At 42.7% G+C, this 13,602-nt stretch overlaps 1 protein-coding gene across 6 annotated transcripts in view; it reads right to left on the bottom strand.

Moving 5' to 3' along the window:
- MARK3 (microtubule affinity regulating kinase 3) overlaps positions 1-13,602 on the bottom strand; it is a 91,976-nt gene that overhangs the window by 60,648 nt on the left and 17,726 nt on the right. For 5 of the 6 annotated variants that reach the window (XM_036014150.1, XM_028505756.2, XM_036014161.1 and 2 more), the window contains exons 2-3: positions 9,355-9,546; positions 1,398-1,451 (exon numbers count right to left, since the gene is read on the bottom strand). In XM_036014150.1, coding sequence (XP_035870043.1) covers positions 1,398-1,451; positions 9,355-9,546 — 246 coding nt within the window. The remainder of the gene's footprint in view (positions 1-1,397; positions 1,452-9,354; positions 9,547-13,602) is intronic. The other variant, XM_036014164.1, reaches the window with a different exon arrangement.

Here is a 13,602-nt window from a genome sequence, read left to right as displayed (position 1 = left end):
AATTTTGTTAGACAATCAAGACCTTTTTTTCCAAGAACAACTTGGTCAAGAACTGAACTGTTCAAGAACCAGTGTTTTGCCTATATATCCGTTTTATAGGTGAGAAAATTAAGTGACCTGCTGAAGGTCAAAGAGGACATATGGCTAAGTGTCACAGCTAGGATTAAAATTCAGGACTTCCTGCCTAGTGGAATGTCTGTTTAACCCCCACCTACTATAGACCAAATCTAGAAATCAAATGAAGATACAAAAAGGTTTTGCAAAACTAAAAATACTAGGAGGATCTTATTATAAAGATCATTAGCCCTGGCTGGTGTGGCTCAGTGGACTGAGCAGCGGCCTGCAAACCAAAGGGTCGCCCATTTAATCCCCAGTCAGGGCACGTACCTGGGCTGTGAGTGAGGTACCCAGTAGGGGGCACACAAAAGGTAACCACACATTGATGTTTCTCCCTCCCTTCAAAATAAGTAAATAAATAAACAAACAAATAAATGAAATCTTTAAAGATCATTAATCATTTGCAGATGCACCAAAGAAATACCTACATTTAGGCCTTACCTGAGCAATTAAATCTCCCCTGCAGGCCAGTCACTGGGGATTTGAAGAGACCCAGATGATGCTTACATGCAGGAGGTTAAGAACTCCTGAGTTACATTAGGTGATACAAATGACAGGAGTGTACTACAAATGTTTTTTCAACTACCACTCAGTTTTCCATTTGTATGAATTAACTAGTACTCCTTAATTCAACCTAGTGTGACAATTTATAAAGCCAAAAATGCTGACCTTAAAGATCTTAGTATTACTAATATGGTGTGTAATGCTGACTAAGACTAATTACATGAAAATACATTGTTCTGTCTTTTTTTTTTTAAGATTTATGTATTTTTAGAGAGAGAGGAAGGGAAGGAGAAAGAGAGGGGGAGAAACATGTGCAAGATCGATTGGCTGCCTCTTACACACCGCCAACTGGGGACCTGGCTTACAACACAGGCATGTGCCCTGATCGGGTACCAAACCTGCAACCTTCCAGTTCGCAGACTGGCGTTTGATCCACTGGCGTTTGGTACCCGCCACACCAGCTAGGCTGTTCTGTCTTATTTTTAAAAACTCTGTTCTAATCACTACTTAGAACATTCAATTTAAAAGCACAGCCTTCTGTTTGCTGTTAAGAACATTAAAAAGCATTATTTTCAACTGAACAAAAAAATCCAACAACACTACAGCACTACATTTAGATAATACTACAGTTAAGTTGTATGCTTTTGAGGAATATAAAGCTTTACTGTACTAAACATAATAAATAAAAATAACGGTAGCAGTAGTTAAGAGGCAAATTATATGGCAATTAGCACAGAAAATCATTTTAAAAGTACTGGATACCTGACCAATCTTACCTTTTGTAGACTTGTTGGATTCAACTGAGTTTTGTCTATTATTTTTATTGCAACCTAGAAAAAATAAATAAAAATTTATGGATTTTAAGAATTTGATAATTACAAACTGGTAAATTTCGTAAATGCCCAGGCGTATGGCATTGTTAAAAAGCAAGTAAACCTTAAAACCTAAAACTCAACTACTTTAAATAGTATTTTATATTTTATAATTGAAAACAGGGACTTTGTGCAAATAAGGGTAGTATTATAACATTTTATATGAAGATACCTGTTGACACAGGACAATAGTATCTCCCACAAACCAAAAAATAAAAAGATTAAACAATAAAAACACTTCTAAAAACATCACAATGCAGCAAATCTATCTATTCACTATTTACTGACCCTTTACCCATGTCTGATTCTGAGACCCAAAGGCAAGCAGCACAGTTTTGATAGGTTTAAACAGCCCGGAATGCCCCCCAGAGTGTCTTGCACACAGTGGGAACTTGGTAATTGAGCAAATATATGAACAAATACATAAATGTTGAATCTGCAAACCTTAAAAACCTTTTATTATCAAAAGGATAGAAAAGATATATGCACTCCTATGTTCACTGCAGCACTATTTACAATAGTCAAGATATGGAAGCAATCTAGTAGTCCATCAGTAGATGAATGGATAAAGATGTGATTACACACACACATACAGAATATTACTCTGCAATAAAAGAGTGAAATTTATGACAGCATGGATGGACCTAGAGGATATTACACTAAATGGAAATGAGTCAGACAGAGAAAGACAAATACTACATGATTTCACTATGTGGAATTTTAAAAAATCAAAACAAATGAACTAAAACAAAACCAGACTCCTAAAAGCAAAGAACAAACTGATGGTTGCTAGGGTGAGGGGTTGGTGAAAAATGCAGGGTTGGGTGGGAAAGATTAGGGAAAATACAGTCAATAACAGTGCGATAAGTGTGCTAGACTTAGTGTGCTATTCACATTATCAAGTACATAAATGTTGAAGCACTATGTTGTATACCTGAAGCCAATGTTATATGCCAACTATAGTTTAATTTTTTAAAAAGACCGAAAAACCCTTAGGTGGTTAAAGAAGGAAAATGGACTAATTCCACACTAATCTGTAGACTAACCAAGTGAAACATACAGAGGCAAAATATGGGTCAAAAGGAATGAGTGTGCCCTAGGTGGTCTAAAAACAAGCCACTCGGAAACCCCAAAACCCCCCAAACCCTGTAATTTCTAGTTATATGCACTTCTGATCTTAAAAGAAAAGCAAAGAAAAAGAAAATCAGCTTCACTCATACTTAGTAAGTGAGCCTAGACCTGCATCCTCTCCTGGCTGGTTTGTCATTTCTCTCGTACGGGTGATTTCTAGAAACTGTAACATCCAGAATGGGGAGGTGGGGTGCCAGCAGAGGACGGAAGGACACCGAAGTGAAGGGAAAGGCTTTGCTGTGAGCTGGGGAACACAGGTGAGCAGGCTCTGCACCGGGGTCCAGGACAATCAGTGCCCGGCCCAGTGTCACCGAGGCTTGCTTCCTGCTGTGCGTGCACCTGGCAGCTCCAGTAAGAAGGGCCAGGAAGGAAGAGGCTGCAGCCAACACCCGAGGAAAGCACTCACAGAGCCTGTATGTCAACGGTTCTCAAACATTTTAGTCCCTTTGCCACTCTGGAGAGTACTGGTGACACCAAATCAGTACTCCTCAGTACTGATTGTACTTACAGGCTGACTGAGCGCCAGCCTGTGAACCGAAAGGTTGAGTTGTATCTATTGATATTTATCCTATTACAAATGAAAACTGAAAAAGTGTAAAAATAAGTGAACAATTCATTTAAAAATAGTAATTATTCAACAAATGGTGCTGGGAAAAACTGGATAACCACACGAAGTATGAAACTGGACTTTTACCTAACACCATATACAAAAATTACCTCAAAGAGGATCAATGACCTTAAATGTAAGACCTAAAACTATGACATTCTCAGAAGAAAACAGGGCAAAAGCTTCGTGACGTTGGGTTTGGCAATGATCACTTGGATATGACAACAAAGTGCATCAAAAGGCAGTATCCAGCTCTTTATCGTGGCACCTCAGAGGCAGTCGGCTGCTTTGGGATGAAGCTGACCACCCCTCTCCCAGACACTGGCTGCCAGAAACTCCCTGAAGTGGATGATAAACCCAAACTTTGTACCTTTTATGAGAAGCGTATGGCCAAAGAAGTTGATGTTGATGCTCTGGATGAAGAATGGAAGGGTTATGTGGTTCAAATCAGTGGTGGAAATGACAAATAAGGTTTCCCCACAAAGCAGGGTGTCTTGACCCATAGCCACATCCACCTGCTACTAAGGGGCATTCCTATTACAGACCAAGGAAGACTGCAGAGAGAACGCACAAATCTGTTCAGGCTTGTGTTGTAGACACCAATCTTAGTGTCCTCATCCTTGTCATTGTTGCGGAAAAAGGGAAGAAAGGTATTCCTGGTGGGGACCTGGAGTCTGTATGCCAGTGATACCACCGTGCCTCACTGCCTGGGGAGCAGAAGAGCGAGCAGAATCGGCAACCTTTCAATTTCTAAGGAAGATGATGCCCACCAACACATGGTGAGGAAGCCCCTAAACCAAGAAGGTAAGAAACCTCAGGTCAAAGCACCCAAGATTCAGCATCTTGTCACCCCACGTGCCCTTTGACACAAATATCAGCTTATTGCTCTGAAGAAATGGTAAAAAGAAAAATAAGGAAGAGGCCACAGAATATGCTAAATTTTGGCTAAGAGAATGAGGGGGGTCACAGAAAAGCACCAGGAACAGACTGCCAAGAGACAGGCTGTCCTCCCTCCAAGCTTCCACCTCTGAGTCTGAATCCAGTCAGAAATGAGATTTTTAAGAGTAAAAAATACATAAGATCAGACAGCAAAAAAATAAATAAATAAAATAAATACAACCCTAGTGGGTGTGGCTCAGTGGATTGAGCGCTGGCCTGTGAACCAAGGGTCACCAGTTTGATTCCCAATCAAGGCACATGCCTGGGGTTTCAGGCCAGGTCCCCACTAGGGGGCGCACAAGAGGCAACCACACATTGATGCTTCTCTCCCTCCCTCCCCCTCTGTCTAAAAATAAATACTGTTTTAAAAAAGACAGTATCACCAGAGTAAAAAGACAATCCACAGAATGGGAAAGAATATTTGCAAATCATATATCTGGTAGAGGATTAATATCCAGAATATATACAAAACTTCTAAAACTTCAACAACAACAAAAACTCAACTCAGAACTGGGTAAAGGACTTGAAGAGACATTTCTCCGAAGATATACAGAGGCCAATAAGTGCATGGAAAAGATGCTCGACATCACTTGTCATTAGGGAACTACAAATCAAAGCTAGAAAACAGCACTGCACAAGCAACTACCAAAAATCGATTAATCAACAAAGTAAGACTTGGTGAGGATGCACTGTTGGTAAGAATGCAAAAACAGTACAGCCTCTGTAGAAAACAGTGCCAAGTTCCTAAAAATATTTTTTAAAAATTACCATATGATCTAGAAATTCCACTTAGGGTACATGCCCGTCACATTTTAATGAAATTCTCACACGCCCTTCTGTATTCCCTTTGTTGTGATATCACACATCACATAGCCTTTCGAAAATTCTACTTTACACTCATGAGAATGGACAACGCAAATAATGTCTAAACAGTATTACAAAAATTGTTTTCACTTTGTAGGCCTACAAAAACAGTCTCAGTAAACCCACAGAGGTCCCCATGCTTACTTTGAGAACTGCTGCACTATTCATATTAACGCTTTTAAAAAAATGCTTAACCTGGTCTAATGCCTCCATCTGCCAAAGCAGAGGGACTGCAGGGAGGGAAATGCTGCAGTAAGGCACCCAGGGAACCTGATCCTGCAGTGGAAGGAACCACCACCCCTCATCCCTGCCTGGGGGAGGGCAAAATCAGAATTGGAGGAGGAGCAAAGAGTAAGTATGTGCACCTGAAAAAAGCAAAATCAGGATTCTAATTCTGTATTTGGAAAACGTAATTATCTTGATGGAAAGTATACAAATAAAGTGAAAGGAAATACTGCTACTGGACTATGCCCGTGGTGGCCACCCTGCGACTGTCTCAAACAGGAGAAGACGCCTTGTCCACTGTCACAGCCCGCACACACAATGTGTGCACAGGCAGCACTCCGTGACTGCCTGCTGAGCTGACCCGAGGTCTAGACCACTCACACCTGCGATGGCATACACCTCAGAGATGGAGATGAAACAGTAAGGAAACAAGGTTTGGGTATTTTAACAGATACCAAGGTGGTTTAAAAAATTACATCACTTCAAAGTTGAATGAATTTTCTTTAAATTTTACTTTCATAAGTGATTTTATGTGGTACACTTGGACCTCCAAAATTCCACAGAAACCCCAAAGAAATGTTGTTCTTTTCTGGCCATCACTCTATTTTCTTCCTCCTCCTCCTCACAGCCAGATCCATCCAATATGCTGCCTTTCCAGTTCCTCTTTCCTCTGATCTTCTGAGATCAGAAGTGATTCTCAAAGCGAAACACTCACTTAACATGACATGTGTGTGTGTGTGTGTGTGTGTGTGTGTGTGTATAGCTCCTAATCCCCTCTTCCTTCCAGCTCCCTGTCGGATGACTCAACTACCAAAATAACCTTGGCCCACAGCTGGAGCCTGGAGGACAGCTCAGACCTAGGTCACCAAACAGGAGGCAACTGTGGTGCAACACTGCCTTAGGAAGATGGAGACTGGAGAGAAGACCCCCCCCAACATTCCCAAGTTTGTGGAGGGTTTTTTTTGGGGGGGGGGGGCGGGGGGCAATGCTGGGGAGAAGGTATGCACAAGAGTGTTCATTAGGCAAGGAAAGAGGAGTGTCCCTGCCACTTGCGTGAAGTTCTGGGAAATTCCACTGATTCACCCTGATGTCAGAAGCACATCACAATGGAAAAATCACAGAATAGGAATAAAGAGAACTCATGCATGACAAGGGATGAAGTTTCCCCATGACATTCCTTCACCCAAACGGCCCAAGAAGCCCGTAGAGCACACCCACTGGAGGAAAATCCTATCTTCCACTTCCTGTCAATTAGCTACTAGTCGAAAGATCCTCGCCTGCAGCTCCAGACAGCTGTTAAGCCATCCACCAGGACTGAAAGAGCAGATGAGAAGAAAGATCCCAAGTCCTTCAGGACACAGTGGCCTGGAAGAATAGCCTATTCCTCAGGTTAGGCTGAAATAACAAAAAGCACTACAGACTGGGCAGCTTAAACAGAGGAAATGTGTCCCCCACAGTCTGGGAGGCCAAGAGTCTGAGGTCAGGGTGCCAGCGTGGTCAGTTCCTGCTGAGGACTCTCCTCTGAGCTTGCACGTGGCCGCATTCTTCCTGTGTCCTCAAGAGGCGGAGAGAGAAAGCAAGCGCTCTGTTGTCTCTTATAAGGACACAAACCCTATTGGATCAGAACCTATACTTATGACCTGATTTAACCAATTACTTCCATAAAGGCCCTATTCTCCAAAACTGTTACATTGGGGGTTAAGGCTTTAACATATGAATTTGGGGGGACACAATTCAATCCACGCAATAAAGACCAAGCCAAACAACTAAAACAGGTAGTACAAAATAAAACTTCCAATGAAAACCTAACCATACACAACATGGAATAACGTCACAAGCATAAAGTGGAGTAAAACGGGCAGACACAGAATATGTACTGAATGATTTCATTAGTATAATGTTCAAAAACAACATCTCTGGTGTTAGGAGGCAAGACAGTGGTTACCCTGAGGAGGAAGAACTGTTAAGTGATTAAAGGAGGTAGAAGGAGGGCTTCTGGGGTCCAAATCATGGCACACTTTTTCCCTGGGTCATGGAACTGCAAACACGATTACTCTGTGATATTTCATCAACCTATACTTGTATACATGGTGATTTTAAGCACTATTCTAGGATGTGTTATATTTCAATAAAGGCTTTATTAAAAAAAAAAGTCAACAATGACTTTAAAAACCATAATGAGCCCTGGTCAGGTGGCTCAGTTAGTTGGAGCATTCATTGTTCCAATGCACTAAGGCTGCAACTGATCCTCAGTTACGACACAGACAAGAATCAACCAATAAATGCATAAATAAGTGGAAATATAAACAAATCTAGCCACTAACTAGTCAGATGCAAGCACTTCTGGAGACAGAACCTACTAGATGGCCCTAATCAGTTGGTTAGAGTGTTGTCCCAAAACACGCCTAGGGTGTGGTTTTGATCTCCGGTCAGAGCACATTCAAGAATCAACCATGAATGCATAAAATGGAACAACAAATTGATGTCTTTCTCTCTCCCCCAACCTCTCTAAAATCAATCCAAAAAAAGGAAAGACAAGAGAAGAGAACCTACCAGATATAAACACAGCAGACCAGGCTCCAGCCGTGTGAGTGAAGCGAAGGGGAGCAGGGCTGTCCGTCCCACTCCTCTTCTCGCCCACCTCCCTCAGTCCACACAGAAACACTGGCAGAATAAGCCCCTGCGAGTGGTGGTAACTAAACTCAGAAGTGTTCTTCTTCAGTTCAAAAAGCGTTGATCAAGAACAAGAAAAACTCTACCCACTCTTTGCTGTTTACTGATTCCCAAAACAGTCCAGGCATCACAACAAGGAGTCCTAACCAGGGATGTGTCACTAAAATAGATGTGAAATTTGAAGAAGGAAATCTTTAGTTGTCTCAGAAAATGAGGACATGTGTAGGGCACACCAGAGTGAACAGAGGCTGCTTGCTGGCAGGAATGATAGGTCCAGTCCCACTCCAACAGCTCTGGGCATGATGGGCGGCTGGCATCAGTCCCTCAGCATACCTGTAACACCATCTTGGCGTATGTCCCAGGAGGGTCTGGGGCAAGAAAAGCATTTCTTTAAAAAGCTTCCCTCAAAAGTATAATTACAGTCAGACCACAATATCAAGTACCTGATAGGTGCCAAACACCGACACCTACCCTACAGACTAGAGGGGGAAGACAGGTAAACAATTCCAATAAATAAAAAACTTTTTATCTAGGGAATATCAGGATTTTTTAAAAAGGTTTTATTTTTAGAGAGAGGGGAAGGGAAGGAGAAAGAGAAGGAAACATCGATCAGTTGCCTCTCACAGGCCCCCAAACTGGGACTGAACCCACAATCCAGGCATGTGCCCTGACTGGGAATTGAACCAGTGACCTTTTACTTTGCAGTACAATGCCCAACCAACTGAGCCACAGCGGTCAGGGCAGGAAATAATCAGGATTTTTAACATGAACCCCATGCCCGGGGAAAGAGAGTCCGACAACTACTTCCCAGGAATGATATCGACAACAAAAGCCTGCAATGTGTTTCAGGCAGAGGAACAGTAGACAAAAATCTAAATGCAAGAAACAAAGCACATTGTATACTGCCCAGGTAGAAAATGAGGAGGGAGTTAACTTAGTAGTTTTGATAGAAGTATTCTTGATAAATACATGCTTGAGCAGAAAGCCGGTATCACAAGGCAGAAAAGTACGTGCCGTCATCCACAATAACCTATCAAACATAAGCTATGAGAAGAGTATTTGGAAAGACGAAGAAAGTTTGTGATTATAAATCCATTAAAAAACAGCATTAGTGATATGCAAGTATCATGAGCTTATACATGAAGTTGAAAACAATTTTTACTATGGTGGCAGATACTACTAAAAAAGAACACATCACCCATTTTTAAAGGCAAAAGATAACTCAAACAATCAGGGTAATATTTACAAACATTTAAAGGAATGAGAAAGCAAAAGAATCCCCAGATAATTAATGTTTCTTCTTTTAAAAAGTTTAATTAGTTTAGAAATGAGCCCAAATCTATACATTCTCTTCCTCTTCCTCTCACATGGAGCCAAACAGAACAAATGTAGTAACAGAAATTAAGCATAATTCTCATTTACCTCTCTGCCTGTAAGGATGTGTCTTGCCAATTTCACTTTTGCAAAATTCCCTTTGCCGATTGTTTTCAACAGTCTGTAGTTTCCGATGTGAGGCTGTTCATCTGCACAGGAAGCTATAGAGTTTCTACACCGAGCTCCAGAGCGCCCAGTGCGAGAGGTCACTTCTTGCCGCCCATCTCCATGTGACGTGTGCTACAATACAACATACAACAAAGATAAGGACATGAGAACACACAGTACCCTATGGAGCTATAAGGGTCTCTAGCTGAAAAAACAAAACATTGCTGCTTTAATTTTAATCCTAGAGCACCTAACACTTTGAAGAAAGTTGCCCACATGATAGAAATTTACGAGGAAAACAAGGATGCTGAGAAGAAAAATACCCAACACCAAATGTTGCAGTTCAGCTGGGTGCTTGAAGAGAGATCCTTCTATACCTGGCTGTAACATGACACAGAAGCAACAGGCCTGCCAGCAGTCGTTAGGTACCCAATTTTTCCATGTGCTATTAAATGCTTTGGCATACAGGACCCTATGCCACACCCTTTTGCGAAAGAGGCACCATACTAACATCACCTTCCCAGAAGAGGGAACTTCTGTGATTGACCCACGGCCACATCACTAGTGAGAGAAATCTAGAGAGAATCTGGATTCCCAATTTCCGTCTACAATATGCTGCTAACAATAATTTAAAACAATGTATTTAAATATAGAGCCAAACTCTTTAACCTTGTGACCTTGTGTGACCCTTGATAATGTTTTTTTTTAATTGCTTATGCTATCACAGCTGCCCTGGTTCTTCCCCCTTTGCCCCCCTCCACCCAGAACCACACATTCCCTCAGAAATCCCTACACCATTGTTCATGTCCATGAGTCATACATGTAAGTTCTCTGGCCGCTCCATTCCTATACTGTACTTTACACCCCCATGGCTGTTCTGTGATACTTATCAGTACTTCTTAATCCCCTCACCTGTTCACCCACTCCCCAAAACCCCCCTCCCATCTGGCAACCATTAAATGCTCTATGTATCCATTATTCTGTCTGTTGTTCTTGTTTGCTTAGTTTGTTTTTTTAGATTCAATTGTTGATACATTTGTATTTTTGCCATTTTATCATTCATAGTTGTAGTATTTTTTCTCAAATAAGTCCCCTTAACATTTCATATAATAATGGTTTGGTGACTAAAAGACTCTTTTAGTCTTTTCTTGTCTGGGATGCTCTTTATCTGCCCTTCGATTCTAAATGATAGCTTGGCTGGGTACAGCAATCTTGGCTGTAGGTCCCTGCTTTTCACTACTTTAAATTTTTCTTACCAGTCCCTTCTAGCCTGCAAAGTTTCTTTTAGAAATAAGCTGAGAGTCTTCTGGAAATTCCCCTGGAGGTAACTAACTTCTTTTCTCTTACTGCTTTTAAGATTCTCTCTTTATCTCTAACCTTTGACATTTTAATTATGATGTGACTTGGAGTGGGCCTCTTTGCATCCAACTTGTTTGGGACTCTTTGTGCTTCCTGGACTTATATATCTAGTTCCTTCAGCAAATTAGGGAAGTTTTCTTTCACTGTTTTTTTCAAATAGATTTCCAATTTCTTGCTCTTTCTCTTCTCCCTCTGGCACTCCTATGATGCGAATGCTGGAACTCTGAAAGTTGTCCAGAGACTGCTTACACTATCCTCATTTTTTGGAATTCTTTTTCTTCTTGTTCTGATTGGTGGTTGTTTGCTTCCTTATATTCAAATTGTTGACCAGATTCTTGGCTTCATCTGCTTATTGTTATTTCAGTTAGTGATTCCTTGGTTTCTAAAGAATTCTTCTCCTTAATGGTTTTGTTCATTTATTTTAGAGAAAGGGGAAAGGAGGGAGAAAGAGAGGGAAACATCAATGTGAGGCTGCCTCTCACGCGCCCCCTACTGGGGACCTGGCCCGCAACCCAGGCATGTGCCCTGACTAGGAATCAAACCCACAACCCTTTGGTTCACAGGCCGGCATTCAATCCACTGAGCCACACCAGCCAGGGCTGAACCCCTGGCTTCCGCCTGGATCTTTTTTATGCTGCTAAGGTCCTCACTGAGTTCCCTGAGCGTCCTTATGACCTAGTGTTTTGAACTCTGCATCTGACAGACTGCTTATCTTTATTTCATTGAACTCTTTTTCTGGAGTTTTGATCTGTTCTTTCATTTGGGCCATGTACCTTTGTCTCCTCATTTTGGAGGCCCCCCTGGGTTTGTTTCTGTGTGTTAGGTAGAGCGGCTTTGACTCCGTGTCTTGGTGGTGTGGCCTAATGTAGAAGGTGTCCTGTAGGGTCTAGTGGCACAGCCTCCCCTTTCCCCCAAGCTGGCTACTTGAGGGGCACCCTCCTATGTGGGCTGCATACCCCTTCCTCTTGTAGTTGAGCCTTGGTTGCTGTTGGCACATCAGTGGGGGAAATTTACCCAGGCCACTCAGCTGCAAGGACTGGCTATGACCACTGACCACCAACCTCCGCACTCCATGGAGGATCAGCTGTGCAGGGGGTCAGGGTGGTGGTGCTCCCAAGTGGTTTTTGCTGTCCACTGGGTGCACTGGCTCTGGGGCTTCCTGGGTGGTGCAGGCCAAGGTCAGCCCCCACTTGTGTTTTGCCTGGGGCCACTCTGCCTGAGCTATAAGGCAATCTGAGATGGCTGCTGCTTGTGCTGAGCTTGGAGATTCCCAGGTGAGCCAAGCTGTAAATCTAGGCTGGCTGCTGCTAGTGCCAGGCCTGGGGCTCACTGAGGCCAGCTGTTGATTGATTGAGAGGATTTAGGAAGTTGGGAAGCTTGAGCCAAGACCAGCCACTCATATGGAAAAGCAGCTTGGATGTGCCTGTGAACTGGGTAGGGTGGAGTCTGAGAACCTCCGAGGCGGGTCAAGCAGTGTTAGCCAGGTTGATGGGAGTCTCGGATATGGCACCCGCTTGCAGGCTCTGTGAGGGGAGGGTTTATTACAGTGGCCTCTGCTTGCCTGGATGTCAGACACTTCAGTTCCTCCCTGTATACCACTGGGGCCTTTCAAGTTGCTCCCTGGTGCTGGAGCTCAGAGGGAGTGAGTCTGAGTAGGTGAGTCCGAGTGTGGGCTCTTTAAGAGGAACTGCTTGGGGCTCCAGCAGTTTCTTCCACCAAGTCTATCGCCACTGGTTTTTGAGGCCGTAAGTTGTGGGGACTTATCTTCCTGGCACTGGAACCCTGGGCCAGGGGGCCTGGTGTGGTGCTGGTACTCCTTGCTCCTGAGATATCCCTCCCGAAATTTTATCCACCACAGATGGGTGAAGGACCAGCCCATTCTGCACCTGCACCCCTCCTACCAGTCTGGATAGATGTGGTTTCTTTAATTCCATAGTTGTCAGATTTCCATTCAACTTGATTTCTGACATTTCGGAGTGATCGTTGTTCTATATTTTAGTTGTAATTTTGATGTGGCTGTGCAAAGAAATGAGCCATGTCTGCCTACTCTGTCAAATTGACCAGGAGATAGTATTTGTTGAATAGATGAATCAAGTACTTAATATGCTCTGTAAAGGTAAAAGAAATCATATATGTCTCTAAGTGTGCTAAACATAAAAGTACTAGAGTTATAAAACACCAATACAATTCTGCAGGGACAAGCATCAGTTCCAGCGCTCCCTGCTTCCCAGCCTGTGCTCAGTGGATGGAGGCCTGCCCCACCAGCTGCCAGCTCCTGCTCAAGCAAGGCATCTCCCTCTCCCAGTGCTCACACAGATGCCTCCAATCTGCTTCCTTCTTTCTCACTTTCTGTCCAGGAGAATGCCCCTTCCTTCTAATGTTCTCTCTCTACGAAGAGGTCAAAACAAGCCTGATTGTAGCTGACAGACATCAGAAACTATTTCTAATATACTATTATCAAGTAAAATGAAAAACAAGTGTTTTAAAGTATAAGCTTAGGAATTTGTGCCATAAACCTCTGATCTCCTCCAAAAATATCCTTTTCAAGGGAAACAACCATCTGGGAAAATATATTTGCAAATGATACCTCAGACAGGGTTTGATCTCCAAAACATATAAAGAACCCACAAGACTCAACTCCAGAAGACAAACAATCCAATTAAAAAATGGGCAAAGGACCTGAACAGACACTTCTCCAAGGAGGACATACAGAGGGCCCAGAAACATATTAAAGGGTGCTCAGCATCACTAGCCATCAGAGATGCAGAACAAACCAAATGAGATACCACTTCATACCAGTTAGAATGGCTATCATAACCAAACCAACAA

Source organism: Phyllostomus discolor, chromosome 1 (assembly GCF_004126475.2).
Source record: "Phyllostomus discolor isolate MPI-MPIP mPhyDis1 chromosome 1, mPhyDis1.pri.v3, whole genome shotgun sequence".
Classification (NCBI taxonomy): Eukaryota; Metazoa; Chordata; class Mammalia; order Chiroptera; family Phyllostomidae; genus Phyllostomus; species Phyllostomus discolor.
The sequence above is the reverse complement of the archived record's forward strand: the minus strand, read 5'-3'. Positions and strand labels throughout refer to the sequence as shown.